We start from the raw sequence: 27709 nt of genomic DNA on the forward strand, positions 1-27709 counted from the left end.
GTGTTCGGCTCGTTCGTTAAGAAACGAACACGAGCTTATTTCAAACAAACTAAATTTTAAACGAACCGAACACGAACACAAGCTTTGTTCGTTCGTGTTCGGTTCGTTTACACCCCTAGAGTGGAGCGCGCTCCTATTTATCCTAGGACTATGTATGTGTTTTCGTTGGTGTCTAGGATAGATTTTTGTGTGTTTGTTTTGGGAAGGTTGTCGGTGTTTCTATTTTCCCTTCTAGAGCTGGATCCGAGTGATGCTCCGGTTGCTTCTCGCTCCCGAGGTGGTGATTGTACTTCCCCTACCATTTTTGCATCGCCCCCCCCACCTTCCTCCCTTGCTAAAGCCCGCCAGAACAGCAGTTCCTCTGCTATTTTTCTGCACTTCCAGCCCACCGCAACCCCCCAATTACCTATATCCTCTCTGCCATCACTAACATCCTCCCTTTCCTCGCTGCCGCCGCCCCGGGACAGCGAGCCTTTGCTGTACCTTCTACCTCCGCCCCAACCACCTATTGTCGCCAGCCTGGACAGCCAGTCCCTTTGCTGTTCAGCCACGATTTTGCAGCGCTCCGCATCAGGGTGCTTTTTCTGCGCTCAAATTCGGGTGTTGCACCGAGCGCCTGCGTCAACGCTAGTGTCAATCTTGTTATATTAATGTTTTTTATGCCTTATGTGAGATCCATTTGTCATGTCTTTCACGCACACAAAAGTCACAATTCCATCTGATTTTTTTTTTATATTTATGCTTTTTTTATAGTGCACTTGTGTACTTCTCGCTTATTTCGGGATTTATTGGTGGTTGGTTTTCAAACAAATCTAATTTCCATAATCTAATTTTTTTCTATCCTTTATTTTCAATTTATAATTAAGTTCTGGTGTTTATATCAACTACCATATGCACCAAGACATTTTGATAATACATTTTTTTTTTGTAATAATGTAGGTGTAATACCTTTTTTGTGATCTAAAGATGAATTAGGGTGTAATATTTTTTTTAGTTTATCTGAAATGGATTATGTAAAAATCAAGTCAACCATCATTGTCATCATAGGTACTCTTAAAATTCAATGTACCGGAAGAGCAAATAGATAAACTAACCAGGTGGCATCGGATTGCTTTGGTACGCAAGCTGTCAAGTGAACAAGCAGCCTCAGGAGTTAAAGTTGAAGCCATGACATTAAGCAAGTTTGCACGCGGACAACGAATGTCATTTCTTCAACTCCAGCAGCAGACACGTGAAAAATGTCAGGAAATATGGGATCGACAAGTTCAAAGTCTCTCTGCTGCTAATGATGATGAAAATGAGAGTGATTCTGAAGCAAATAGTGATTTGGATTCTTTTGCCGGGGACCTTGAGAATTTGCTAGATGCAGAAGAATTTGAAGAGGAGGTTGGAACTGGTGATGCGATGGTTGAAAAGACAGATGTTGCTAGAGGACTTAAAATGAGAAGGTGCCATTCATTTTCTCAGACAGAAGAAGAAATTGAAGATGCTAAAGCTGAAGCAGCTTTCATCCGTAGATTGCTTGAAGGTAAGGAATTAATTTGTTTTATGAAACATATTGGTACAACTGAAATTATTTGTGTTGTTGATATTGTTATTGCTAGCGGGCATGGGCATGGGCATGGGAAATCTAAAGTGGGCTCCTTTTTTTTTTCACACCTTTTTTCCTCAAGTGTTGCAAAAAGAGAGAACAGTATGTTCATAGGCACCAGAATGTGACTTCATTTTCTTTTTTATAGTATTTATCATTGGTCAATTTGCATTTACATCAGATTCAAGGTTGTTTTGTACTCGCTCTTGATTTAGGTTTAAAATCTTGTGAATTACATAACAATTACATCCGTCTTTTTAATGTTTAAGAGTACTTATTATCGGTGCATTTCTTCTATAAGGTGATTAGATGCGAGCATGTGGTGCAGTCTTTAAAGGTTATACTAGGGTGGCAAATATGAGATTAATAAATATAGGGGCATTTGTTTGACTGTCTTTAAAGGATATACTACGGGGTCAAATATGAGATTAATAAATATAGGGGCATTAGTTTGACCTTCTGTAGAGCGTTTGTAGAAGTTCATGTTAGGCTTTATTCCTTTTCTACAAATAATCTATTTAGTTTAACTTGGTTAATTAATCATTTAGTTTGTAGAATGGATAATGTCGTATTTCTACTTTGCATTCCATGATATTTGTATTTCTTCAATGTTATTTCATTTAGTACCCAATTTTTGTTTTCCACGCTACTTTAGTTGATACCTGCTCTTTTTGTAAGAGATAAGCATCTGAATGTAATTAGTTTTGTCCTTTTTTGTTCTATTTTACGTTGGTGACTTTTGGTTGAATGAAAAATTGATGTAGATTATCTGCATGCAAAATTAGCTATTTGGTGTTTTATTTGAAGTTGTTGAATTAAATTCTACTTCACAGTTCTTTTCTTTTACAAATCTCAATAAATTTAAAAAATTGACTGCTTTTACTTTGCATTTGCATTGATCCAAACCCAACTGCTCCTTAATTTTATACCTAGCTGTTTCTGGCCTGGGGATTTTTTTGCTTTCCTAAGCTGACACATGCCTCTAATGCATGTTTCAAACCACTCTTTGATTCTAAATGTACTCGGTCGTCGATCACAAATGCAGGTTTTGCACTTTCATTCACTACCTAGACATATATTGTGGAGAAAAAAGATTCGTCAATTAGGCTTATAGCTGTAAATACTAGCGGGTGGACTAAAAGAAGGATCAAGAAATATTCTTAACCTTGTTGTTTGCACTGATTCTCTTTAGGTTTTTGTAAAGAGATTCCATGAAATACATTTATGCTGCTTCTGATGATAAGAAAAATATTCCTGTAGTAAAAGTGGACAAGTAGTGACCGGGTGCAAGTGTCATCTACTAAAATACTGCTTTACATCATATAAAGCTAGATAATAAATGTTAAATATTACTTTGTTTTGATGTATTTTCACTGTTTAATAGAATAGTTGAGTATAGTTTTGTATTTGATGTTGCATAAAATGGCGTATTTATTTATCCAACTTTTTTGTTTCCATGTCAAGCTCGGCGCTACAAACTTTTTATGGCGCAGGGTGCATTGTAATGTATCAACATTTTTGCCCTTCATTGAATGCTTCACAAAAATATACTAATATTCTTCAATTAGTTGAAAGATTGTCATATTAGAGGAGAAAGGGAACATCTTTCAGTTATTGGAATGATAATTTTGACTTGAAGATGGAATATTTTTTAATTAGTTAGAACAGTCTCTGATAAATATCTTTTGACTTGTTGAAAGATAGCTTAAGGATAAGAGAAAATTTAAAGGAGTATGCATTACTTAGTGCAGGATAGTTAAATTAGAGGAAGGAAATAGATCTTAATTAATTGATGTATAATTTGTATCTGAGAATCATACACTTTGGTTAGTTGAAGGATTGCTTTCATGGAATATCATTTGGTTAGTTGAAGGATAAGTCAGGATTTAGAAGGACCTTCAGTCTTATGTGTGTTTGTTTCGGCTTTCCAAACCAAGTTCTGAACCGCACCATGATTTTGAGGTTTTTGAGTCGCATTTTGGGATATCGCGGTGCAAATTGCAGTTGAGCCTTTTATTATACTTTCAACTGTGATGCTTCGCCCAAGTTCGCGTACCTGTTTTAGGAAAGACAACGCTGCCCTACTCGCGAGAAAGACAGTGTGGATTCATTCCGCTCATTCACGGTCCTCATTTTCAAAATTTCCCATTCCCAATCGCAAAGTCGGTCATGGCTGGAAAATGAATCAGATATTATACTTTCAACTGTGATGCTTCGCCCAAGTTCGCGTACCTGTTTTAGGAAAGACAACGCTGCCCTACTCGCGAGAAAGACAGTGTGGATTCATTCCGCTCATTCACGGTCCTCATTTTCAAAATTTCCCATTCCCAATCGCAAAGTCGGTCATGATTGGAAAATGATACAGATGTTTTGGCGATGGTGTTGATTGGTTTACAGAATTCTCACTTATTGCTCTTTCAAAAATTACAGAGGGTATTTCAAATATTTGTCCACAAGCAGTACTTTGAAAACTGTATTTTTCAAACAAGCTTACAGCTTCTAAAACATTAGCTATTGAATAACAGATTTTTTGCAACAGCTTTTGAACTGAAATTTCACATAGCCACAACTGAAATAAACTCACCCTTAATTGAAAAATATTCAGATTCGAGGTGTGTATATCTTTCAATTTAAAAAAAGATAGTCCATTTAGCAAATAGCAAATTTCCTTCAATTATTCAAATGATAGTCCAGTAGGGATTGCCTTTGGCTTATTTGAAAGATAGAATTTAGCAAATATCCTTCAATATTTAAAGGAGACCCCTAAGATTTAAAAGAAACTCGCAAAGTATACTATTTTAGATAGTTGAAACATAGCTAAACTTCAAGGTGTGGGTGCCCTCTTATTAATTAAAGAATAATACAAATTTGTTGCGGGAATACTCATCAGTTAATCTAATTATAACTTTCAATGAATACTCCGGTAATTTGAGGGATTGCACAGGATTTAAAATGATATCAAGGGGAATAACCGTTAGTTAAAAGATTATCTATATTCGAGGCTGGTATAACTCATTGGTGACCTAAGGGATAGCATTTTGTGTACATCTTTTGGTTAGTTGAAGGATACCCTAAGAGTAAACTTCAATTAATTTAGAGTTGTCAAGGATTGAGGCGGGAATACTCTTTGGTTAGTATAAGTATGAATTTGGTGAATATTCTTCCATTAGTTGAAGGATGGATTAGATTCTATGATGAATACTGCAGAGTTAAAAGATTGTCTTGTATGAATACACTTCAGATAACCCGTGATTGAAAATGAATTTGCTATGCATTCCCCTTAACTAGTTGAACGGTAGGCAAATTTGAGGAGAGAAGGCCTTTTAATTTGTTGAAGGATATTCCATTTTTTTAGGGGAGAATTCTATTTAATTAGTTTAATGATCGCTCTCTTTATAAACATTTTTATTAATTGAAAAATATTTCAATGTGGATGCCGAGAAGTTTGTTTTAAAGGTGCAATTTAAATTTTGTTACCTATTTTTGACGTTATATATGGTAGAACATGATCAATATGCTCTAACTTTTTAGTTAATTTTGTTTAGATGGACTTAGTTTCCTGGTAGATAACCCTGAAGAGAACGATATGACAGAAAGCTGATTTAGATCCTTTTCATGTGTTTTTTAATGGCAAAATTTTCATTATTTGTTTTTGATGTTTTATACTTAGAGTTGTTGGATTTTTTTTTATAAACAATTTTATTCTTATTTAATGAAATGATGACATCATATAGTTATAAGGAATTGTCCGAGGAATAATTAGAAATCAAAAGAAAACATCAAAGGTTGCTAGATAAAAGAAAGGAGAAAAAATCTGATGGAAGAGGAGGACCCCGATAGTCTCCAATCAAAGCATTTTGTTGAATGTCTGCTAAATCTTAAAAATTGGTGATATTTTTCATTTTCATATTTGCACTTACTGTCATATATAGTATTTGAAACCTCTATCCTCGTTCTTCTATATTAGAAACGCTAAAATCAGAGATAAGTTTACAATCGACATCAATTTCCACCTCAGCAACCTGATGATCATATGAGATCAACGTCTGCTTTACCAACATGATTATCATATGGAGCTAAAATATCAAGTGTGAGGATCAAAATATCTTATATATTGGAGAGGGTAGGAACATCTTTATTATTTAGGAATAGCCATGAAAAGATCACCATAGGCATACTCATTGCTTACTGGTTCAATTCATTGTCTTCAGACCCCCACTCATTGCACAAAAATGGGTGGTTTGACCAATGAGAACCACTGACTTATAGAGTTAGTTCTGTCGTCGATCGGCCTTTTAAAAAAATATTCTATGTATTTATCATCAAAATGGTGTATCCTACTCACAGCTTGTTGTTGATCACTCAACACTAAAATTAGCCCAAAATAATAAAATTCATTTGAGTGTGGTGAGCTTTAAAATCTTTAACTTGCAAAAATTGAACTTGCATTAGTTTTAGGATTTTTTCAACCATACATATTTAGGTATCGTGATCGTTACGATCAAGTTGTAAGACCTACAATTCTTAATAAACAATAACCTTTCATACCATGTATTCATTGAAACTGGTTTTTTTCATGGTTTAAAAATGCGTTTAGGTGGTTTAGATGACGGTCCTTTTCAGACATGGTTGTAAGTTCATTCTGCATGTTTGCGTTTTCTTTCTTTAGACTAGGTTTTTGATGTTTCATTTTTTTGGTGAACTTCACCTTTAGTCTTAGGATTTTGAGGTTATTCATCTAGTACAACGTAAATCCTCACTTTTTTTAGTCTTTTTCATTGTCTTCTATCGTGGGAGATAAGTCTTAAATTTCTAAATAAATTGCAGGATTGAAACATCACTTTTGGGCTATGTATAGCCAAGGAATGATCTAATCTTAAGATGAGATCTTAACACGGTACTAAGTTTTGCTTATAATCCACATAAAAAATAGGATGAGCTAAAACCAAAATGCTAGAGTCAATTTGTGATTTAAAGAAGACCCCCATGAAACATTTGAGATGAAGAACCCTTGCCATGAAGATTTGTCTTGAAATATTTGAGAAGCTAGGATTTTGAAGTAAATATGAATTTCTCATATTTTCTTATAGTCACATGGATCCGGATGAGTTCATTGTGAGGCTCTGGATAGTGGAACGTGTCTTTGAGTACTTCGACGCCCCACCAGACAGAATGGTGAAATAAGCCGCCTCACTGGGTGCCTCCCCATGCAGGCAAAGTTCAATCGCAGGATCAAGCTGTAAGAATACATCCAATTGAGCATTCAAGCCTTCTTCTCTTGAGGAGAAATTAATTCAGAGAGGACAACTGTTAAAGCCAAATAACATTCCCAAATCTGTCACAGCCAGAAAGTACGTCAAGTGCCACAGTTTTGGGCACAATGCATTAGAGGTGATGTAGCAGCTAGGGGGATAACTTGACAAGGCAATGCAGGGGAGGTGAAGCGAAGAGAGAAGGTTCCAAATTAGAAAAAAAAACAAAGTCAAAAAATGATCCATAAATAAAGGAAGCAAGCTCACATGATGATGGCTTTGAAATACGATCCAAAAGAGTTCTTCTGTTGGAATATTTTTAGATTAGATTTGATTTGCCAAAGAACAAAGCTTGATCGAATTTGAGGAATCAAAATGCTTAATTGGACACATTGAAAGTTTTGAATCAAATTGCTTAATTGGACACGTTAAAAGTTTTGAACTAAAACGGCCCTTCATAAATATTGTATGAACCAATTTAACTTTTTCTCATCCTTATAGCACCTTTATGTTTGAACTTCTATTACTTTTTTGGATTGTTGAAATGGCAATAGATCCATGAAGAATTTTCATAGCCATTGTTTTGGTTTCTTAGTTTTCTTGCTTTGAAAATTCAAGAAGTTTTGTGTTTTAATAATTTGACATCATCAACTTGAGAATATGCTGTTTTGATATCCTTATTTTTATTCCTTTGATTTTATATTAATTTTAAATCATTTGGTATGTCGTGCTTAGTATGATTCCTTCATTGTTATGCTTGGAAACAAATCCTACTGTTTACTTGTAGCGTTCTTAAGATACTCTGCACCTGTAGTAGCGCTTTTAGTTTTAATGCATGCTCTCTCACCATATCTTTTATTAATTGGAGCTTTGATCTTTCCATTGTTGCTAAAGTGATGAATTTAATACTTAACTTGTGCTGATTTTTATTTCCTTATAACTTAATTTACAGACGATGAATCTGAGATTGAGAAAAAAAAGAAACCTATTGGAATAGATGTCATTCGCCCTCAGCTTGGTACTGAGAATGCTTCCGTGAAGAAGATGGGTACCACAGTTGGCCAAATTTTTGGCAGTTCATATCTTGACAGTTCACATATCTCAAAAGAACTTGTGATCCACGTATCTAACGAGGTAATTCAATATACTTTTGTTGCTCCCTCTATGATCATTAGCCCTCTTTATCATATCTTTATAATATTTGTCCTATTTATTAAGACGATTATGTCAATTTGAAGAACCTTCATCCGAGCAAATATTTTTATTGATCTTGTTGCCTACTTCTTACAGGTTGAAAACTCTCCCGCTGAAACAATTTCTTGGAAATCAAAGACCAAAAAGGGATTTGTAGCAAATGACATGGCTATGGGATTAGTGAGAAAAAACTTCAAAACTTCGAAAGATGGAACCAAGGTAGCTGCACTAATACTTCTTCTTACTGAAATGTTCTATGTTGAGACTCATGTGGCAATAATAATAGAAACATTTACGAAATTCGGTTCATGTCTTTCACAGCTGAATATTCTATATCACATATTTTTCTTCACCGTAATGATTAAATCAGGTTTACAAGGAGAAAAAACACGCAGATAGAAGAGAGAGTTTTGTATGTGGAGCTTGTGGTCAGGTGTGTAATACACCATACAAAATGAGAATGTTTCTTCAAGTGGGAAGTTCTCTTCATGTTAACTGATAAAAATGTGGTGATTAACCAGCTTGGACACATGCGGACCAACAAAAACTGTCCCAAATACGGAGAAGACGCAGACCCTATCGAAGTAGAGAGCACGTCCGGCAAATCCCACCTACTCGATGCTGCAAATCGATCTCAGCTGAAAGTAATAAACAAGAAAATGATGTCTGCGTTGTCGCCAGAAAGTCCAGAGAAGCGAGAAATGGAAGTACACGTTAAGGTTCCGCCGCTCAAACTTAAATGGGGATCTGCTGACAAGCGATCGGAGAAGAGCTTGTCTGCATCTCATAAATTCGATAAGATGGTTTCTGGCACTATGAACCATGAAGCCAAGCAAATTGGGAGGAGTTTAATAATTCCTATCAAGATGAAGGGTGAGAATGCACAGCCAGATACACCAAAACCAACTGTTAGAATACTCCCTCCTCATGGCATGGATAGAGAACCTCCTAAGAAAATTGTCATAAAACAGCCAAAAATTATGGCCAAGAAGCATTACAGCGAGGATGCCGATCTTGCAATAGACCGTGAATCCAGGAAGATGAAAAAAATTACGGAGCTATCCCCTGGTTTTGAGAAGCCGAGAAAGTTTGAGAGTCAACTTTTTGTGAAAAATGAAATTGGTGCAAGTCGTACACATGAGAGGAGAGTAAGGGAGGAGAAAGTTAAAAACATGCAGAGATTTGAAGAAGAGAGGAATAGAAGGATGTTTGAGGAGCCGAGAAAACATCAATCAGCTTTTTGGAGGGAGGAACTCCAGGCTAAGAAAAAAATGACAAAGAAGAATAAGAAGAAGAAACCTGATTTTAGTGATGATTACTTAATGGATCAGAGACCTTACAGGACCGATCGGAGGTTTCCTGAAAGGGATCGAGCTGCGAAGAGACGGAGCGTAGTTGATACAGATCTTCAAGACTATGCACCGTCATCAAAGCGGCGTAGAGGAGGGGAGGTATTGAACTTAAATTTATTGAGCGGGTTGATTTGCTTAGTAATATATTATTTCACATTTAGACTGGTGGCTTACATAGACATTTTGATCATTTGGTATATAAACATTCAACGTAATTCGAATCTTGCAGGTTGAATTATCAAATATACTCGAAAGCATAGTGGACCAGCTGAGGGATACAATCGAAATCTCTTATCTGTTCCTGAAACCGGTGATGAAGAAGGATGCCCCAGACTATTTTGATGTAATAAAATCCCCCATGGATCTGTCCACCATTAGAGACAAGGTGAGGAACATGGGTTACAAGAGCAGAGAGGACTTCAGGCATGATGTGTGGCAAATAGCCTTTAATGCCCACAAATATAATGACGGTAGAAACCCCGGCATGATCAGCTTTTGGCGCTCTGTGATTACCTCATTGATGACAAAGATGACATTTTGACTGAAGCTGAAGCTGGAGTAGAGTATTCAAATACTTAGTAGCTATATATATGTACAGGGCGGGGTTCTTTGCTCGGGTAGACATTCTTTTTTATGTAATCTAAAATGTTTGTATGTAGAGTAGTTTTATTTATTTGTTTGTTTATTGTAGTGGGCATAATTTTTAGTTTTTCAGGTTTTTTCTGGCAACTGTTTTGGAGTATTTTCTGTGAGGTTATGGTTCGTATTTTACTGGAATTGGGTGGTCTGTAAATGACCCTCTCAACGTTTCTTTTTTTAAATTTTTTTAAATTGAAAGTAATCGTTATATTTTAAAGATGACAGCAAATGGTTACCTTCCTACGGTTGAATGTAGAACGACATAATGTCAGTGATGGGTAGTAATTTGTGTTAAATGACCCCCCAGACTAATTGCTAATGCATATGATTATTTGTTCCTTGAAATAAAAATAACAAATTGATTTAAACTAGTTTCCTATTTATTTATTTATTTATTATTATTATTATTATTTGTTATTCCTTCAAAATTCTATAATAATTGTGCACATTTGGCACATTATACTGAGAAAGCTTCACTGGAGTAAGCTTTGTGGAAACATTTCAAGGTAGTTTTATTTCTATTTAATTTGTTTTAATGAATATAAGCTTCAGATTTATTCTTCTATTTCTTGTGTCCATATTCTCCATGAAAAACAAATGGGGAAGCATTAAAAATAAATGCCCTTGATTATATATAAAGCAATCATTCAAACTAATTAACACATGCAACAAACATATTTCTAAAATTTGAAGAAAAAAGCTCCTTCAAATATAAAAAATAGAAATTAGGTATAAATATCAGAATCATTGTTGATTGTTACGTGAAATAACGGCAGCTTTTAAAAAACAAAGCGACCCATCCAAATCATATAATGTGACTATATACATAGCCTATATTGGCCTGGCTGAATTTTTGTATATAAGTCAATAAAAGCTGCCATCTTGGTTTTTGTATAAAAAAAAAAAAAGAAAAAAGAAAAGAAAAAAGAAAAAAAAGACAACCTAAAAAAAAGACAACCTTTCGGACCAAATTATTCCAAGATGGCTCTTTTATTACTCTTGGATTTTGTATATTTGATTATATCTGATCCTGCGAGCATTTGATCATCAAAAAGCCCAAAATTCAGTCTGATTTAGTATATTCAAGAAGCATGTGAGGAGATCTGTAAATCTTCACCAGTGTCCAATAAAGAACTTCTTCCACCTCCAGCTCACCTTCCGCACGTGCAGCATATATGCCCTCGCAGATTGCAATCAGCCTGAAGAACAACAGTAAACTCTCATTATGTATGGAGAATAAACAACAGAGAAAGAGAAGGGGGCATTTACATACCTACCAACCAATCCATTGTGTTTGAAATTCACATTTTACATTAACACCTACCCAAATCTTTCATATCACAAAAACAAATTCTGCTGTTTTAGCTTTTATGTGAAACACACCTTCTCATGCATGGATAATATAGCATGTATCAAAGAGTTGAAGTTTAGGTGTTAGATATATAAATACATAAGAGGAATGGTATTGTACACCCACAATGTGTTAGCATGAATCTCAAAGAAATCTTATGGCTCGAAGCGTGGTTACAGACGGCCCACCAGAAGTCAAAGGTCACATCAACATAAACCCATGTAATTCAATATCAGACCAAGAACTACCTAAAAAAAGTATATAGAACCTGTCAAACGATAGCCCCTTAGAATAAGGACTAAGATATAACAAATCAACAAAAAAGCTCTATTAAGCTCCTCAAAATGACATCACAAATAATTTCAAAAAGAACCTTGAAACCCTCCGAGGCCACTGACACCCAATGCGACGCCACCGACAGTGCTCCCTCTGCCAGAAAGCCTAGCCTCAACAACAGGAGTCTCGCTCATAGGGAGCACCGACTACTAGTCGAACCAAGGAAGCCTGGCCAACCAAAGGCTCATAGTTTGGCCGACCGAAGGTCCACTACATGGCCGCCCGAAAACCCGTGGTTTGGCCGACGGAAGGCCTATGGACTGGCCAACCAAAAGCCCTCATATGGGGCAATGGAAGGTCATCAGTCGTAGACGATTGAAGGATGTGACAACCAAATCAAAGATTTTTTTCATATTTTTTATTTATCTGTTCAATTATTTATTCATTCATGATTTATTTATATGCTGAAATAACATGTGTCGTCCTTATTCAAGCAGAAGCAAATAGGTAATTACATACTTTATAGCCCCCAAGTCTATAAATATAGGATCATTTTTACAGTAAAGGATAATCCCGAATTCAACGGGTATGTAAGTAAATCTTCCAAAAGAGAATCATAGAGTAACATGAGCCAATGATTAAGAAGAAGATGATTAAGCTCTTCTTTATTTTGCATGATAAAAAAGGTAATTATGGTTAGAAAGTACAAACTGTAGACTGTGAAGCATTTTTATCTATTATTCTATGAATAAGAGTTTAGAATAATGGAGAGTGTTTAGATGATAAAATAAAGATTGGGAATATGATAATAATTATAATCATCACACTTTTTTTAGGCGTGCCAAATCTAAGATTTTTCGTAGTGTCCAGTTGGGCCCCGAAGTTATCAAATATAACTTATTTAGTAGCTATGATTTATGCACTCTTAGGTATTCCGAGCAGACCAAGGTTGTTTTATCAGTCAAAAATATGCTTTCGAGGTTTATGCCAACTGATTCTATGGAAAAAGGCTGACCATAGCAGTTTTCCTTAAATAGTTTAAAGGCACGAAGCACGACCCTTTATGATTAAGAGGTATCGAACGTGATTAAAAAGTGCTTAGAGGCATGTCAGGAATTAGGATCATCAATTGTTCATGAGTATTAGTTTGACTTAGAAGAACACCTGACACAGGAGCTAGAGTTTTGTTTCAGTTTATATGTTTGATTTATGTGTTTTAGTTTATTATTTTGTCTCTATGTTTTAGGATGACATATTTATAATTGGGAGAGCCTAGCGTTTATAAATGAGGTTATTTTGTGTGGGTTGGGAATATAGAGTTTTTTATTGGTTTTAATAACCTTTCCGGTATCCTTTAAAGTTAAGGAGTGTGTTCAGTATCCTGGAGCGGCAAAAAGATAGTGATTGACATCCATTTTTCTTTCGGTTAATGCATTCTTTCTCTTACTTAGAATTTTCAGTCCAGCTCTTCTTCTCTTCTGGATTTTTCAAACTATAGATTTCTGTTTTTGTATTGTACTGGCATCAATACCTTAGACTCATGGTTTTGGTTTGAATTGGTGGATGAATTTTATTAACGTTTTGAGAAAAGTAGGCGAAAGTGCGTTTTTTTTTAAAGGAAAAGTTCCTCCCTTCTTGTCTTGCAAGAAGGCCGGCGGGAAGGGAGTCTTGACGGTCCACCTGGTTTGGGCAAAAATTTGGCCCTGATACCATGTCAAAGTTTAGAGAAAAATAGGTCGAATCCTGAATAGGCTCGATGCCTTTTCCCTTCGCTTTCATTCCATTAAATAATAATCTTACAATCTATTTTGGGTACAAAATAAAGTGCATAATCTATTTTAGATAACTTAATAATACATATTCCTAATCTAAATATTCAGCTAAAAGAGAAATAAATTAGAATAAAGACAATGTAAATAATTTAAATAAGGAAGCTCCTAATTATAGAAAACTCCTAATGTAGCTGCCTGATTTTGGTCTTTCCTGATTGACAGATTTGATATTGATTGATGGGCTTGTTAGCATAAAAGCTGACTTGATTTTAATTTGATAGACCCAATTTTATCTAATGAGTTTGTTGAATTTGTGTTGACTAAAGTTAATCAGGAGCTGATTTACATTTATTAGAAGGGCAAGAACTATAAAAGGCTATATTGAACTTCTCGACTCTATGGTGGCTTTGTTATTTAGAAAGTGGGAAGACTCGTTAGCAAAAGTTTTATTTTAATTTCATTGAAACTTTGATAAGTATACTAGGATTCATCATTCTACTTCCGGAGGCCTCATAAACTAGGGATTTATAACCATAGATTTATGGGAAGTACGACAATGGTCTTGCTACCCTAAATTTAGAACGATACACAAGGATGCGTCTAACAAACCTATGCTATCTACAAAATGAATCATTTGGCATGCCTTTGACCTTGAGGGTGAAGAATGAGTCTGCGACGTTCTACCCCATAGGCAAGCTGGCTTGATTGATAGTTTTGCCTTGTAGGCAGGTGATTTATTTGGTGCGTCATTCAACCTTCTTATTTATAGAAGGCAACTAATTTGGGTAATTGATTTTATATTGATTTTTGAAGCACCATATATTTTATGTACACATTAAAGTAATGAGAAAAATATCTCCCTAATCAGTCCACCAAAAGAACATCAAAAGTTAGCATACAAATTACAATCAATTCTTTCGACAGTCTTCTACCTCGAAAGTTAACATCCATTATAGATTTTCTATTTGAATGCATGTTATAAGGCATCATGACATAACTAATATAGCAACGTCAAAAAAAGTTTACAATTATTTGATGTCATGGACTTACCTAAGGCATAAAATTCATTACATATTTGTTCTCTTCAAACTGAACTTTCTTGCTTTCAAACAGTTGCTTTCTCCTAATCTCATGATCATGCAATTCATATGGTGTGGAGCCTATAGACATGAAAATTATTTGAGTTTTGTTCTGCATAAGAACTAGAATTCATATCCAAGATCACACAAATAGACAATATAACTTCAATAATACAAAGAATTTGTGAGCATTGATGATGCACCAAATGACCAGGATGAACATCTATAGTTAAAACTTTATTTAAGGGACCTTATCTCTTAAATAAACTAAATATCAATGGAAATGCAATATTAAAATAAATTACCGAGTAAAATGAGAATAAGCAATGAAAGCATGCCCATTTTAGGGGAGGATAATGATTGTTAAAAATTAAATTTACCTGTCACAAGATGGGAGATCCTCATAAGGTATTCTCATTCTTAAATCAGAGAACTGCAGTCTGATAAACCGGCCAACTGCTAGAACAAAAGTTATGTAGAGACTCCATATACTGAACTTGCTTAGTGTTTCACCAATAATGCCCTCTGTAAGTAGCAGAAATAAAAGTTACTATAACTTTGTTGCCCCAACTTTCATTTAAAAAATATATATAATTTTACAAGTTACAGAACAATCAAGAACTAGTGAAATCAGTACAAGCTCAATGATTTTACTTGTGCTCGAGACAAGATATCAACAAATTTTTAGAAACACTATTTACCTGCAATCAAAGATGAGCAATTTATCAATATGTTTGTGACGCAGAGCTGGCTTATGTGTTTTCTTGTCAAACAGTTACACTAGGAACAGATCAAGATCTTAAATGACATTGTTCAAGCAAAAGATCAATTCAGTCTTTTAGCAAACGTGTGACGTTGCAAGCATCATTTAGTCGAATCATAGGGCCAAAGCATCAAAATGCCTCACTTGAAAAAGAAAAAGATGAAAAGCATAAAGATATATAAACAAGTACAATACCAAAACGCCATTGTCATAAATAAAAAATAGAACCACAAAGTGATCCTTAAGATGGCCTTATTACATTGCCAACCAATATTTTACCAGCAGAAAACAGTTGATTTTTGTTTCCAGAAGGGCTACTTTGGAAACCATAGTAAATTACAAAAAGGCCCTCTAATCTGTTATAGGCTCAGAATAAAATACGATTCTAGTTAAAAGTTGGATAATCAACGCATAGTTTGTTAAATTCAGGTAAAATTCATTAAACTTCAGAAAGTAAACTAGTACTGATACTATCTTAATACCTAAATTTGGCTGCTCCAAGAAGAAGGCATTCAACTACTATTTTGCTCTTTTCAAGATTGCTTAAAACTAAAAATAATAATTTCTGAAATTCAAGTGCATAGTCGAATAATATTCAAGAGGATTAAAATGGTACAAGACATTCCTTGCATGGCTACTAGCATTAACTTTTAGGTAAAAATCGATCCTTCAACGTCTTATATTCCTAATCTATCATGAATCAAAAAATGGCTTTCAATCCTCTCTCAAACAACATTTAATCAAGTTTATGAGAGACTTATTAGGCGGTTCAACTATTTAAAATATGACAAGGTAAGAGATATTAATATTTAAAGATGAAAACAAAATGAAAACACATAATATTTTTACGCTTATGAACATAAGTAGACTGATAGGACAAAGCTATCAAATTTCACATTCTATTACATAAAAGTAAGAACTTACAGGATTTTAACCAAGCAAAATAATTCAATATAATTCACACCATATTTATAAGCATTAAAATACAAATAAATACATAATTTTATTAAAAAAGGTCTAAAATTTTCAAGGCTTGGTTATATAATTGTCATTTTATTCTACTTGATTGCAGAGGTCATTGATCATTAAGCATTTAAAATTTTCTTCTATTACATCTCATGCTTGTTTCCTTGCTTAAAATTTTGGCCATCTTGCACAAGAAAGCAATTATGATACCGAAGTTAACTCAAATCACAATAGGGAAAGCAAATATTATTACTCAAAAGCATATAGAGGTTACAATCAAAGACACTGAAACAGAAAATAGCAATTTACACAACACAAACACTCAATAATGGTGGATCCTGGGTGGTAGTGGTGGTCGGTGAGATTTATGAAGGGGCGCGGGGGTGGAAAAGATGGCTGGCAAGCAGAAAACTGCAAGATAGCGGTTTCCCTGGGGGCAGACAGCAAGTAGACAGCTGGAGTACAATTCGTGAGGGCTGCCCGGGTTAATTGCAGCAAGAGGGAGGGATGGAAACGACGGCTTCTGCAACGAGGATGTGGCCGAAAGCTCGCCGACGACTGGCCAGTTGATGGGAGAAGTTGCAATGAAGACTGGGAAGATGGCGGTAGTCGATAGGGACGGTTGTGTGGGCTGCTGGGAGGATAGCAACAAGGTTGGTAGCAGGCTAGAGGCGATGGCAGTGAGCATGGAGCATGCGGTGGGCTGCCGGGTAGCCAAAGGAAGGCGATCCTGGGCAGGGGCAAGAAGAAAAGAACTAGACAACAAGAAAAAAGTGCGAAAAAGAACTGCCGCCAAGCGTGAATGTGGAAACTGCAGCAAATCAGAAAAAAGAACTGCCGCCAAGCGACCTGTAGCAAGGGTGAATGTGCGGCCGTAAAGCGGGAGGGGGATGCAGGGGCTGTCCTAAATAATCATCACCTTGGAATAGAGACACAGCTGGAGCACCATACAATCCGTTGGATACAACCCTCGAAGGGAGAACGGATGTCGACAACTGTCCTAAATAAAACATGAAAGACTATCTTCTAAACCCAAATACAACACATATATAAAAAAAGAACAAAAAAGAAATGAAGTATAATAAAAAATAAAATAGAAAAAAGGAAAAAGAGATTATTTCGACCCGTCTTACACAATAACTATTCTGACAGTACTGTAACAACTACAATATTACGGTAAGCTCCCCATCAAATTAGAAAAAACTAATTTTATGATGATCAATAAATTCATTGATTGCTCCACCCTTGACTAAGGATGCTAAGAGCACAATCTTCTAACAAAATGATATTTCTTGCCATAATTCCACAATAAATTTGAAGTTGAATTATTCTTAAATTTAAGTTATAATGATGATGAAAATCAATTATCTCCATAATAATGGTAGCAAAATAACCATTTCTAAAATAAAAAAACTTCTCACAAATTGAAAATGATTGAATCCTATACATAAAATGGAGAAGATATGCATCATATTTTTGCATATTTACATTTTGCTGATCAAGTAATTATATAGCAATAATTCCATTTACAAAGTACATCAAAACATTACCATTTTGATAAAGCAAATTTTTTGCCAACAAAAATCAGATTTTTACAGCAACCTTATTGTTCTGCAATACTTTTCTACAACCAAAAAAAATTGCCCGGTGCTTCAACTAATCAAATCTCCAATTGAACCATCTAAGACCCATGAAACATTTACGACCTATATGTGCTGATCTCAAAAGCACTTATGCTCAAAGGGATCATTGGCATTATTATCTTTTAAAGTAATTATCATAGCCTAAAATGCACCTAATAGATAATGAAGGGAAAACAAAAATAAACAAAAAAAGGACAACAAAAGATGATGATGTATAATGATTTCAAACCTTTCATGTGTTTAGGAAAGATTTATACAAAACATGTAGTAATTTAACGTATTTTCCAACCTTTATAACACCGATTAATAAAAAAGAATGGATTGAAATAATGGCCAAACAATACTAGGATTAATTCAAGAGACTAAGACAATTTGCAAAGTTAATGATAGCAGACTAAATTTGCTGTCCAACCACAGATTTTCGTTGATCAGCCCCGTCATCGTCTCCTCCTTTTCTCACCCTAGAACTCTCTTAACACATCTCTTATCTGTTATATCCTTCCCACACCATTTAGTGGCCCTAAATCGATGTCAGCTTCCCTCTCCCACTTATCTGTTCCATGATTACAGATAACAGGGAGTCCGGGACCACTGTTCTTCCTCCTCACTTTTTGTTTGCAGCTCCTCACTTTTTGTTTGCAGCAAAAAGTGACTCCTGCAACTAATTGAGTTCACTCGATAAATATTTGGCTATTAGAGGTCCATTTTCTCACTACTTATGGGTCTAGAATTTTTCACACAATGTACCTTGATACGTGAAAATCAATGGAAACCTCTAAATTTTGGAATCAATATCAACCTTCCTGATTTTGATGGAAGAATGGTTCTCGATGAATTCGTCAATTGGCTATATATACTTGAACGAATTCTAGAATTCAAGTGTCACAAGAACATATCGTCAAACTAGTGACAATCAAATTGGAGAAGAACGTCTCTTCGGTGGAAATATTTGAAGAAGATTTGGTAGAGTGAAAATCTAAGATCATGTCTTGGACCAAAATGAAGAAAGAAATGCAAAAGAAATTCTTTCCCAATCATTATCAATAAAAATTCTTCATCCGGCTTCATAAACTTCATCAACAAGAATTATCCGTGGAGGAATATATCGTTGAATTCGTACAGTTGGGGAAGAAGTGCAATCTCTCCAAACCCAAAGAGTGCACTATTGCACATTTTTTTTTGGGTAGTTTACCACCATCTATCGCTAATTTAGTTCAATTCTAACAGTTATAAAAATTACAGTACGTGATTAATTTGGCGATGAAGGTTGAAAAGCACTAGAAATAGGGTAGGAACACCTTAATACGCATTCCTACCAATAATTTGGGCAGTTCCAGCAAATCAATCCAATTTCGGGCTTCGGTGGTCGAAATGTTGAAAACAACATCAAGGGAAGGAACTGCATCTAGTATATGATGCATCAAATGTCATTGGTTCGGCCACATAGCCTCAAATTGTCCTAACAGACACATTATTTCATTAGTGGAGGTTGATATAGAGAAAAATGATGGGGTAGAAGAAGAATATACTAATCCAATGAGCGACTAAATCTTACATACAAATGAAGGAAAACTATTTGGGATAAGAAGTCTCCTATTTGTAGAACAATCTTCCAATAAAGGTTGGTTACAACATACATCATTAGAATGTTTGTAACCTTATCAACAACGGTGAAAGTTGTGGGAATGTGTTTGCAACAACCGTGGTGGAAAAGCGTGGGCTAACTGCTCAACCTAATCCTCATCCCTACCCACTCATGTAGTTCAAGAAGGGGGTTGAAAGTAAAGTCAACAAATAATGCATGGTGTCTTTTTCAACCAGTCGAAAACTTCAGTAGTAGTTTTCATGTGATGTAATTCCTATGGACGTTTGTTAGATATTGCTTAGTCGGCTTTAGCAATATGATCTCTGTACAATTCATGATTGGTATGCTAATACCCATTACATTATCAAAGAGGGGATTCAAACCACTTTGGTGCATCTAAAGAAGGAAATTCAGACGGGGATTGAAATCAACACTTTTACTCCATTGCTTTGGAAGGATCTTAAGGAGACGGCTATGAGGTATCTCTAGATCATAACCGAGAGTTCCGAACAACTACTAGTAACTCCTTCGAAGTGTGGGGAAGGATCTAACAGTTCGAAGATATATTTACGAAAGAGATTCTTGAAGGATTTCCAATTAAGAGAGAGGTACAACATGTCATTGACCTTGTGTCTGGTTCGGTCATTCCCAATAAGCCTGCATATAGGATGTCTCAAAATGAAGCACGAAGAGTTTCAACCTGCTCATTTTGAGACATCCTATATGCATGGTGTCTTTTTCAACCAGTCGAAAACTTCAGTAGTAGTTTTCATGTGATGTAATTCCTATGGACGTTTGTTAGATATTGCTTAGTCGGCTTTAGCAATATGATCTCTGTACAATTCATGATTGGTATGCTAATACCCATTACATTATCAAAGAGGGGATTCAAACCACTTTGGTGCATCTAAAGAAGGAAATTCAGACGGGGATTGAAATCAACACTTTTACTCCATTGCTTTGGAAGGATCTTAAGGAGACGGCTATGAGGTATCTCTAGATCATAACCGAGAGTTCCGAACAACTACTAGTAACTCCTTCGAAGTGTGGGGAAGGATCTAACAGTTCGAAGATATATTTACGAAAGAGATTCTTGAAGGATTTCCAATTAAGAGAGAGGTACAACATGTCATTGACCTTGTGTCTGGTTCGGTCATTCCCAATAAGCCTGCATATAAGATGTCTCAAAATGAAGCACGAAGAGTTTCAACGTCAAGCGGATGAGCCGATCCACAAAGGCTTGGTGTGACTTAGTGCTAGTCCGTGCATGGTTCTAAAGAAGGGATAGGTTTGAAGATTTGCTGTTGGAATCATCAATGGTGCCTGTGTACGATATGTATGACCATGATCATTGTGTGGCCTCTAATAGTGTATTTGCTCATAAAAGAGACCAATTTTTCGGAATGAAAGATTTTGAATATATAGTTGACAGAAGAGCTGATGGTGAATATTCCTATGATGGAAGGGATTTGAAGAGTGATCAAACTAAAATGATATGTTGATTCTACTTCTCTCAGCAATTAACATCAAAACTGATATACACTATCATATGGATCTAACATAATTACTTCAACAACAACAAAACTTCAAAGTCGAATCAGTGCATTCCTACCAATTAGTTTCCACTTGAGACACCAAAATATTTGGGTGTATGACATTTATTTGGAAAACATCCCCAACTCGTACTAAAATTGACCTCCGTTCCATCAAGTGTATCTTCCTCGAATATTCTGCCACTCAAAATGGCTATTGTTGTCTCGATCCTATCACAAATAAACTCCATGTGAGTGCCGATGTATCATTCTTTGAAAGTGTTCCCTACTTCCCTAAGTGAGGGGGAGCTAAATTTTTTGGACACTACTACTTTCCCAACTCCTTCAGCCACTATTCCCTTCGAACCATTTGTCCCACTGGATCCACCTTCTACCAGACTAACATCTCCTCCACCCACTCTCTGTTCCTGTACTCGGCGAATCAAACCCTCAGTCGAGACCTGTCCTAATATCCCTACTCTAGAGCCCGCAACCTCTTTGCATGACTTGGAATCCGCCCCGCCCGACATCCCAAGCACTTCACTTGCGGAGATTACTCCTACTCCAATTGAGGAGGTCAGTTTTATCGTTAAGGTACACAATCAAGCTTGCTCTCTTTATTCCATGGCAAATTATCTCATTTCACAGCTTGTCGCTGACCTATAATGCATTTGCCACTTTCTTAATTGATTGTCTTCCATCCATTATTAAGGCAGCATTGGCGGACCCTTCTTGGAAGGCTACAGTAATGGATGAAATGAATTTCATTCAATGAAAGCATACGCGGGATGTTGTCGACCTTCATCAGGGAAAGGAAGCAATTGGTTGTCGGTGGATCTTTAGCACTAGATTTAGCTTTGATGGAACCTTTGAACGCAACAAAGCAAAGTTGGTTGCCAAAGGCTACTCACCAACCTATGGAGTTGACTATGAGGAGACGTTTACTCCGATTGCTAAACTAAACACTATTCTAGTTATATTGTCCCTTGTTGTGAATTTAGATTGGCCCTTGCTGTAAATTTCAAAAATGCCTTTCTCAAAGGCGATCTCATAGGGGAGGTGACATCTCTCTACCTCCAGGATTTGACTTTATTGCTTTTTAGGGACAAGTGTGCAGACTACAGAAGTCTCTCCAAAGACTAAAGAGAGCCCCTCAAAGCTGGTTCGGCAAGTTTACGCTGGTGATAGAGGGCTATGTGTTCTCTTAGGCCCAAACAGATCATATTCTCCTCTTTCGGCATTCCCCGACGGCCAAATTGTTATCTTATCGTCTAGGTCGACGATATTGTGCTCACAAATAATGATCTGCCAACCTTAGAATCTCTTAAAGGCATCCTCGTCTCATGCTTTAAAATGGACTTAGAGTCTCATTAATACTTCTTAGGCATGGAAGTTGTCTGATCCTCTCGGGGCATTTGTCTTTCCCAACGCAAATATGTGGTGAACATATAGAAAAAGACCAACATTTTGCTTTGCAAACCAGTGGTTGTTCCAATGAATCGCAATGAGAAATGGGGTGATGTTCCCAATATTGTATTGTGAACAAAACATTACCAATTCCTTGTGGTGAAACTCATCTATCTAGCCCATACGCACCCCAATATTTGTTACGCAGGTGTTATAAGTCAATTCATGCATAACCCATATGAGCACAATCTCACAGTTGTTCACCAAATCCTCCGCTACTTAAAAAAGCACATCGGGCTCAGGTTTGTTGTTCTCATGCCGCACCCCTCGTTTTATTGTAGTTTATATTGATGATGATTGAGTCAAGTTCGTCCATGATCGGCGATCTAACTCAGGGTATTGCTCATTCGTGTTGGGAAACCTTGTCACCTGGCAACTGAAGAAATAATGGTGGTTGCCCGAAGCAGTGCAAAAGCCGAGTTTCGTTTCATGTCATTCGAAATCTGTAAAGCGCTCTGGGTATGCATCATGCTTCACGAATTACATACATCGGTCACTGCTCCCCTACAATTATTTTGTGATAATAAAGCGGCAATTAGCATTTCACATAATTCGGTCCAGCATGATCACACCAAGCAAGCAGAGATTGACCCCACTTCATCAAGAAAAAGCTCAATTCCGGGGAAATTAGCATTCCATTTATCTCATCCAGTGGTCAACTCGCAAATATCCTCACAAAGAATCTCCTCGGTCGTGGTTTGACGACTTCAAATCCAAGTTGAACATGATTGACATCTATGCTTCAACTTGAGGGGAAGTATTAGAAGCTATTTTATTAGAAATTAGTTCTATTTATGTTGTTTCCTTTTCTATTATTTAGTTTACGCCTTTTCTTTTCATATTTTGGGTATTATTAAGAAAGATTTGGGTATTATATCTTTCCTTTTCTATACCCCTTGTATCATGTATTTATACCCTTTTTGCTGCTCAATAATATAATCCTACTCAATTCTCAAATCTACAGTAGCTACTTTTATTTGGTCAACTTAATTGTATTTTTAGTGGATATTTAATATAGTAGTTAGATATTAAACGGTTAGTAATTGAAATAAAATAACAGAAAATTTAATTTCATAGTTAGACCTTATTTAATTTCAAGTCTCAGGTCGGGTCATGACACTACCTCTGTCGCCACCCCCATCCCCGCCCACGCTTCTACTATCGACATTTGCATTATTTTAAAATACACTATTTTTATTTTACTTTAAACCAAACAAAAAAATTCGTTCATTTCTTTTACACCGAACCAAAGAACTCCAAAAATACTTTAAATACAAAACATTACTCGTACTGCATTACATTTTTAGCAAACCAAACAGTCCCTTAGGGTTAGTATATTGCTTCTGACTTGGATACAGACTTTTTGTGTTATTTAGTAATTCTTTTCTGTTTTATCCCGTCCAGATAGCAGTAACACTTTATTCTTCAAATGACAAAATTGTATCTTGAAGAGAGCAGTTAATAGGTCTTCCCTGTCATCCATACATAGATGAAAGTTGCATCGAATGGTGTTTCACCGCTGACTTTCCTGCCAGACAGCAGCCATAATAAATTTTCCTCCTCCAATCTTTGTCAATCCTAAGATTTTTCTTTCTTACTCTTCTCCAAACATTCCCAACACTTTTAATCATCCCAGACACTAGAATATTATCAACTGATTAGTGATCTTTGGTTTCTTAGTACCGTACCAGATGTAGATCTGGTATGAACAAGTGTTAATATTTATGTATGACAGTGCTAGAAAATATCAGAACTCCTGCAAAATAAAAAAAAATGCAGTTGTAAGTACTGGCATACGTGGGCTCTCCTCAGAAACAACTATAGCAATTGGTCCACTCATCCCTCCACATTCCGCTTTGTCTAAGGCATCGGCATCATGAAATGACCACCATGATGAATCTCCACGGTTGAGAAAAAGATCCCCGCCCACAGAAATGTCCTGTAAAAGTGAAATATGAATTTAGAACAACAAATTAACTTAAAGGACGATAGTGACTGCCTGAAAAACATTTTTATAAAATTGGCTTTTTTAATAATAAAAGTAAGCTCATCATACAGTTTGCTCAAGGCGCCGCACTTCACCGGAGCTGGTAACTCGGAAGTATCTAGGATATGCATTCAGTAGTCTAATACTTCCGCCTGTTCCATTGAGAACTTCCTTTAATTCATCTGCGCTTTGTTCGACAGAGGATTCAAATTTAACAGCTTCTTTTCCTTTAGGCCTCTCTCTCATAAAAACCCAAGTAAAAATAAACTGCAAGCTACTGTTCAGAGATCTGATATATCTCTGTTGAACCACAGGAGGAACCAGCCACATCGTGCTGGCATCAGACTCGCAACAGATCAACTGTATGTCTTGTACATTGTAAGTGTACAAGTAAGGCTTATCAAAAAACTCCAAAGATTGATACGGAAGTATCTCACAAAGACTAGTCTGGAATGGAGTTAGCCTTCCAACATTTGCTTGAATATCAATCTGTACACTTACATATGTAACAGGATTTGCAATATTTGTTGGATTACCACTGCTATAAATCTGGAAGAAAAAAAAAGGTTTTAATCATACATGCAGAGTTTTGTTGAGGACAACATGAAAAGGATAAATATACAAAAGTAATTTTAATTAGTCTAAATTAAGTGAGTTCAATGTCAAGCATAGTTCCCATTAAAGGACAGATAAATTAGCTTAAAAAGTTGACTTACCAACTGATAAAGAGAGTGATGCGGTAACGCGATACTATAGTAGCTACAGTAGCAGATACAGTACCACACAAATATGTATAGCTGGACATACCAAAATAACACCGTTTTCCTTTCTTCTGCTTTGCTTTCTTTTCTATTTTCCTTCGTTCATTTTTAGTCATTTTCTTTATATGTACTGTATTAGGATTTAGAAAGCAGTTTATGATGTGTTTTGTATCGAGACAGCCACTGGCGTCTTTTCTTCCTTTTGGGAGTTGTATCCTAAGATACCAAGTAGTGCTTTGACTGTATCTTGGTTTCCAGTGGAGATTTATCCTTCCCCCATCGCACCACGCTGCTCCATGTCGTCCTTCCTTGCTGCAGCCGCCCTCAGGACAGCAACTTGTTGTTTTTCACAATAATCTTCTCATTACAGACCTTCTTGTTTTCCTGCTGTCCCCCGACTATTCCAACCTTTCCTACAGTTCCTCGCCGCTTCGCTTGCCACTTCACCTCACCTGTTGCCCTTACTGTCCTAGCATTCTGCTTCATTTTCAATACAATTTCAGCCCCCCCTTTAGTTGTCGCAACCACCTACAACCCCATTCCAGCCATCTACCTTCACTCACCAACCACCCAGCAGACCACCACCCATGGGTCGAGCCCTTGCTTGAGCTCGTGTTGTGCTTGTTGTAATTTCCCTTTCTAGTGTATTGATTGTAATCGCCTATTTATTTTTAGTAGTAAAATAAGTTTTTTATACCATGATTTGGGTTAACTCTGGTATCATTTGGTATCTGAGCTAGTTTAACCCTATTACTATCCTAAAATTTCCTAACATCCACATTATCCCTCCACCAAAAATTTTCTTTATTATTTCCAAACCATAGTCAAACTTTGAACTAACCCTAAGTTTCCTCTTATTTACAAAATCTATAAATCATCGACATAAATCAATTCTTGTCGCCCTCTTTCACCTCACAACTCCCTCCCAACTCTAACCCCTAGCCATGCCACCAAGGCAATACATGCCCGAGCCTAAGTGGGAAGAAATACAACAAGAGATCCCCCAACATCAGTGGAGGCTTGCGGACATTGACAATGAAACCCAGTGAGATTAGCCTCGATAGTGATCTGGTGAGTAGAAAAAGAGAACGGGAGAATCTAAAAATGCAACGAAAGAAACAACGCCAGTCCATTCAGACCAAGCTTCGAAAATGGAGAGACCACATCAGAGAGCGACCACCACATCTTACAGACATAATTCAACATCTGGATCTTAAAACCAGAGTACACCCAAGAGAACACCTAAGACAACCCTGTCAGAGCAAAAGCTAATTCAGAGTAGAAAACATGTGGAACCAATCTGCATCCCTAAATCTGTCACAACCAGGAAGTGTTACAAGTGCCACGAATTTGGGCATGTTGAATCAGACTGCACAACCAGAGGGTGATCTATTTCACTGAGCAGGACGTTCGAGTAATGACGCAATGGACACTAAAACGGTAAGGATACAAAGGACCAGCTTTCCGTTAGGGAAGAAAAGATGCACTTAGCTCCAACTAACCTCGTGGAAGAGACTCCAACCAACTTCACGGTAAGTATCCAAGGCGGTCTTAAGTTCGAGAAACTGACATCAGATGCAAAGCAACCACAGAAAGAAAAAATTCAGACCATTCGAATCTATAGAATCATTCCTAAGTTGCCCCTATTGAGAGAGGTCCAGCACGTAAGAAATAGGGCCCTTTTGTGCCACGTTTAGAAGATTACATGAAGTTATTCAGATGTTAGATTCAATTCAGCAATATACCTATCATCAGATGTCAAGATAAAAGCGAGAAAAAAATTTATCTTTGGAGCTTGATGGGAAAGGAAATTCTTCAATGGCATATAAGTCCTATCAATGGAAAAGGGAACTCTCCTGAGTGGTTGCTAATGAAAGTGGTGTGTCCACAAACTTCACCCCCAGAGTAGATTTCTCCTCACATATTGATTTATCAGGTACATTCCGCTAATTCTTGACATATCATGAGTTGGAGCTGCATATAGATGCAAGTTCTCGCAATGTAACTCTTGAGTCAAAAGCATTCTTCTTCCATTTCTCGCATTGGATACTTACCGTGAACTTGCATCTATATGCAGCTCCAACTCATGATATGTCAAGAGAGGGTGCATATTTATTCTAACAAGATGTTTTGTGGAATGATAACACCTATATAATCGACATATCAGGGGATTACAATATCTCTGCTACCTTTAGTGGCAGACTTGACTCTGTGATACAAGGAAGCAGAAGCTTCAATGAATGAAGTTAAAGTTCCCCCCAACCACGAGAAAGTAAAGCGGGAGCTTATTGTGGACGTGGTACTGCAGTTGCTATAGTACCGTGAAAATATAAATTGTGATATAAGCCAAAATAACCCTGTTTTCATTTCTTATGCTTCCTTTCATATTATCTTTCATTCATTTTTAGTCCTTTCATATATATGTATTGTATTAGAGTTTGAAATTCAATTTTTGGTGTGCTTTGTATCGGGACAACCGTTGACGTCACTTCTTCCCTT

At 36.4% G+C, this 27709-nt stretch overlaps 2 protein-coding genes across 3 annotated transcripts in view; one reads left to right on the forward strand and one right to left on the reverse strand.

Annotated features, from left to right (window-relative positions):
* LOC110036988 (transcription initiation factor TFIID subunit 1-like) overlaps positions 1-10270 on the forward strand; it is a 108495-nt gene extending 98225 nt beyond the window's left edge. The window contains 7 exon segments of the mRNA XM_020741553.1: positions 1048-1528; positions 7796-7977; positions 8134-8256; positions 8408-8470; positions 8559-9488; positions 9619-9868; positions 9871-10270. Coding sequence (XP_020597212.1) covers positions 1048-1528; positions 7796-7977; positions 8134-8256; positions 8408-8470; positions 8559-9488; positions 9619-9868; positions 9871-9968 — 2127 coding nt within the window. The 3' untranslated portion in view covers positions 9969-10270.
* Positions 10271-10962: 692 nt separating this feature from the next.
* Positions 10963-27709, reverse strand: part of LOC110036987 (piezo-type mechanosensitive ion channel homolog) — a 116956-nt gene continuing 100209 nt past the window's right edge. For both annotated transcript variants that reach the window (XM_020741550.1, XM_020741551.1), the window contains 4 exons: positions 24519-24998; positions 24260-24401; positions 14887-15031; positions 10963-11227 (listed from right to left, as the gene is read on the reverse strand). In XM_020741550.1, the coding sequence (XP_020597209.1) occupies positions 11092-11227; positions 14887-15031; positions 24260-24401; positions 24519-24998 (903 nt within the window). In that variant the 3' untranslated portion in view covers positions 10963-11091. The remainder of the gene's footprint in view (positions 11228-14886; positions 15032-24259; positions 24402-24518; positions 24999-27709) is intronic.

This window comes from Phalaenopsis equestris, unplaced genomic scaffold, assembly GCF_001263595.1.
Source record: "Phalaenopsis equestris unplaced genomic scaffold, ASM126359v1 Scaffold213678, whole genome shotgun sequence".
NCBI lineage: Eukaryota > Viridiplantae > Streptophyta > Magnoliopsida > Asparagales > Orchidaceae > Phalaenopsis > Phalaenopsis equestris.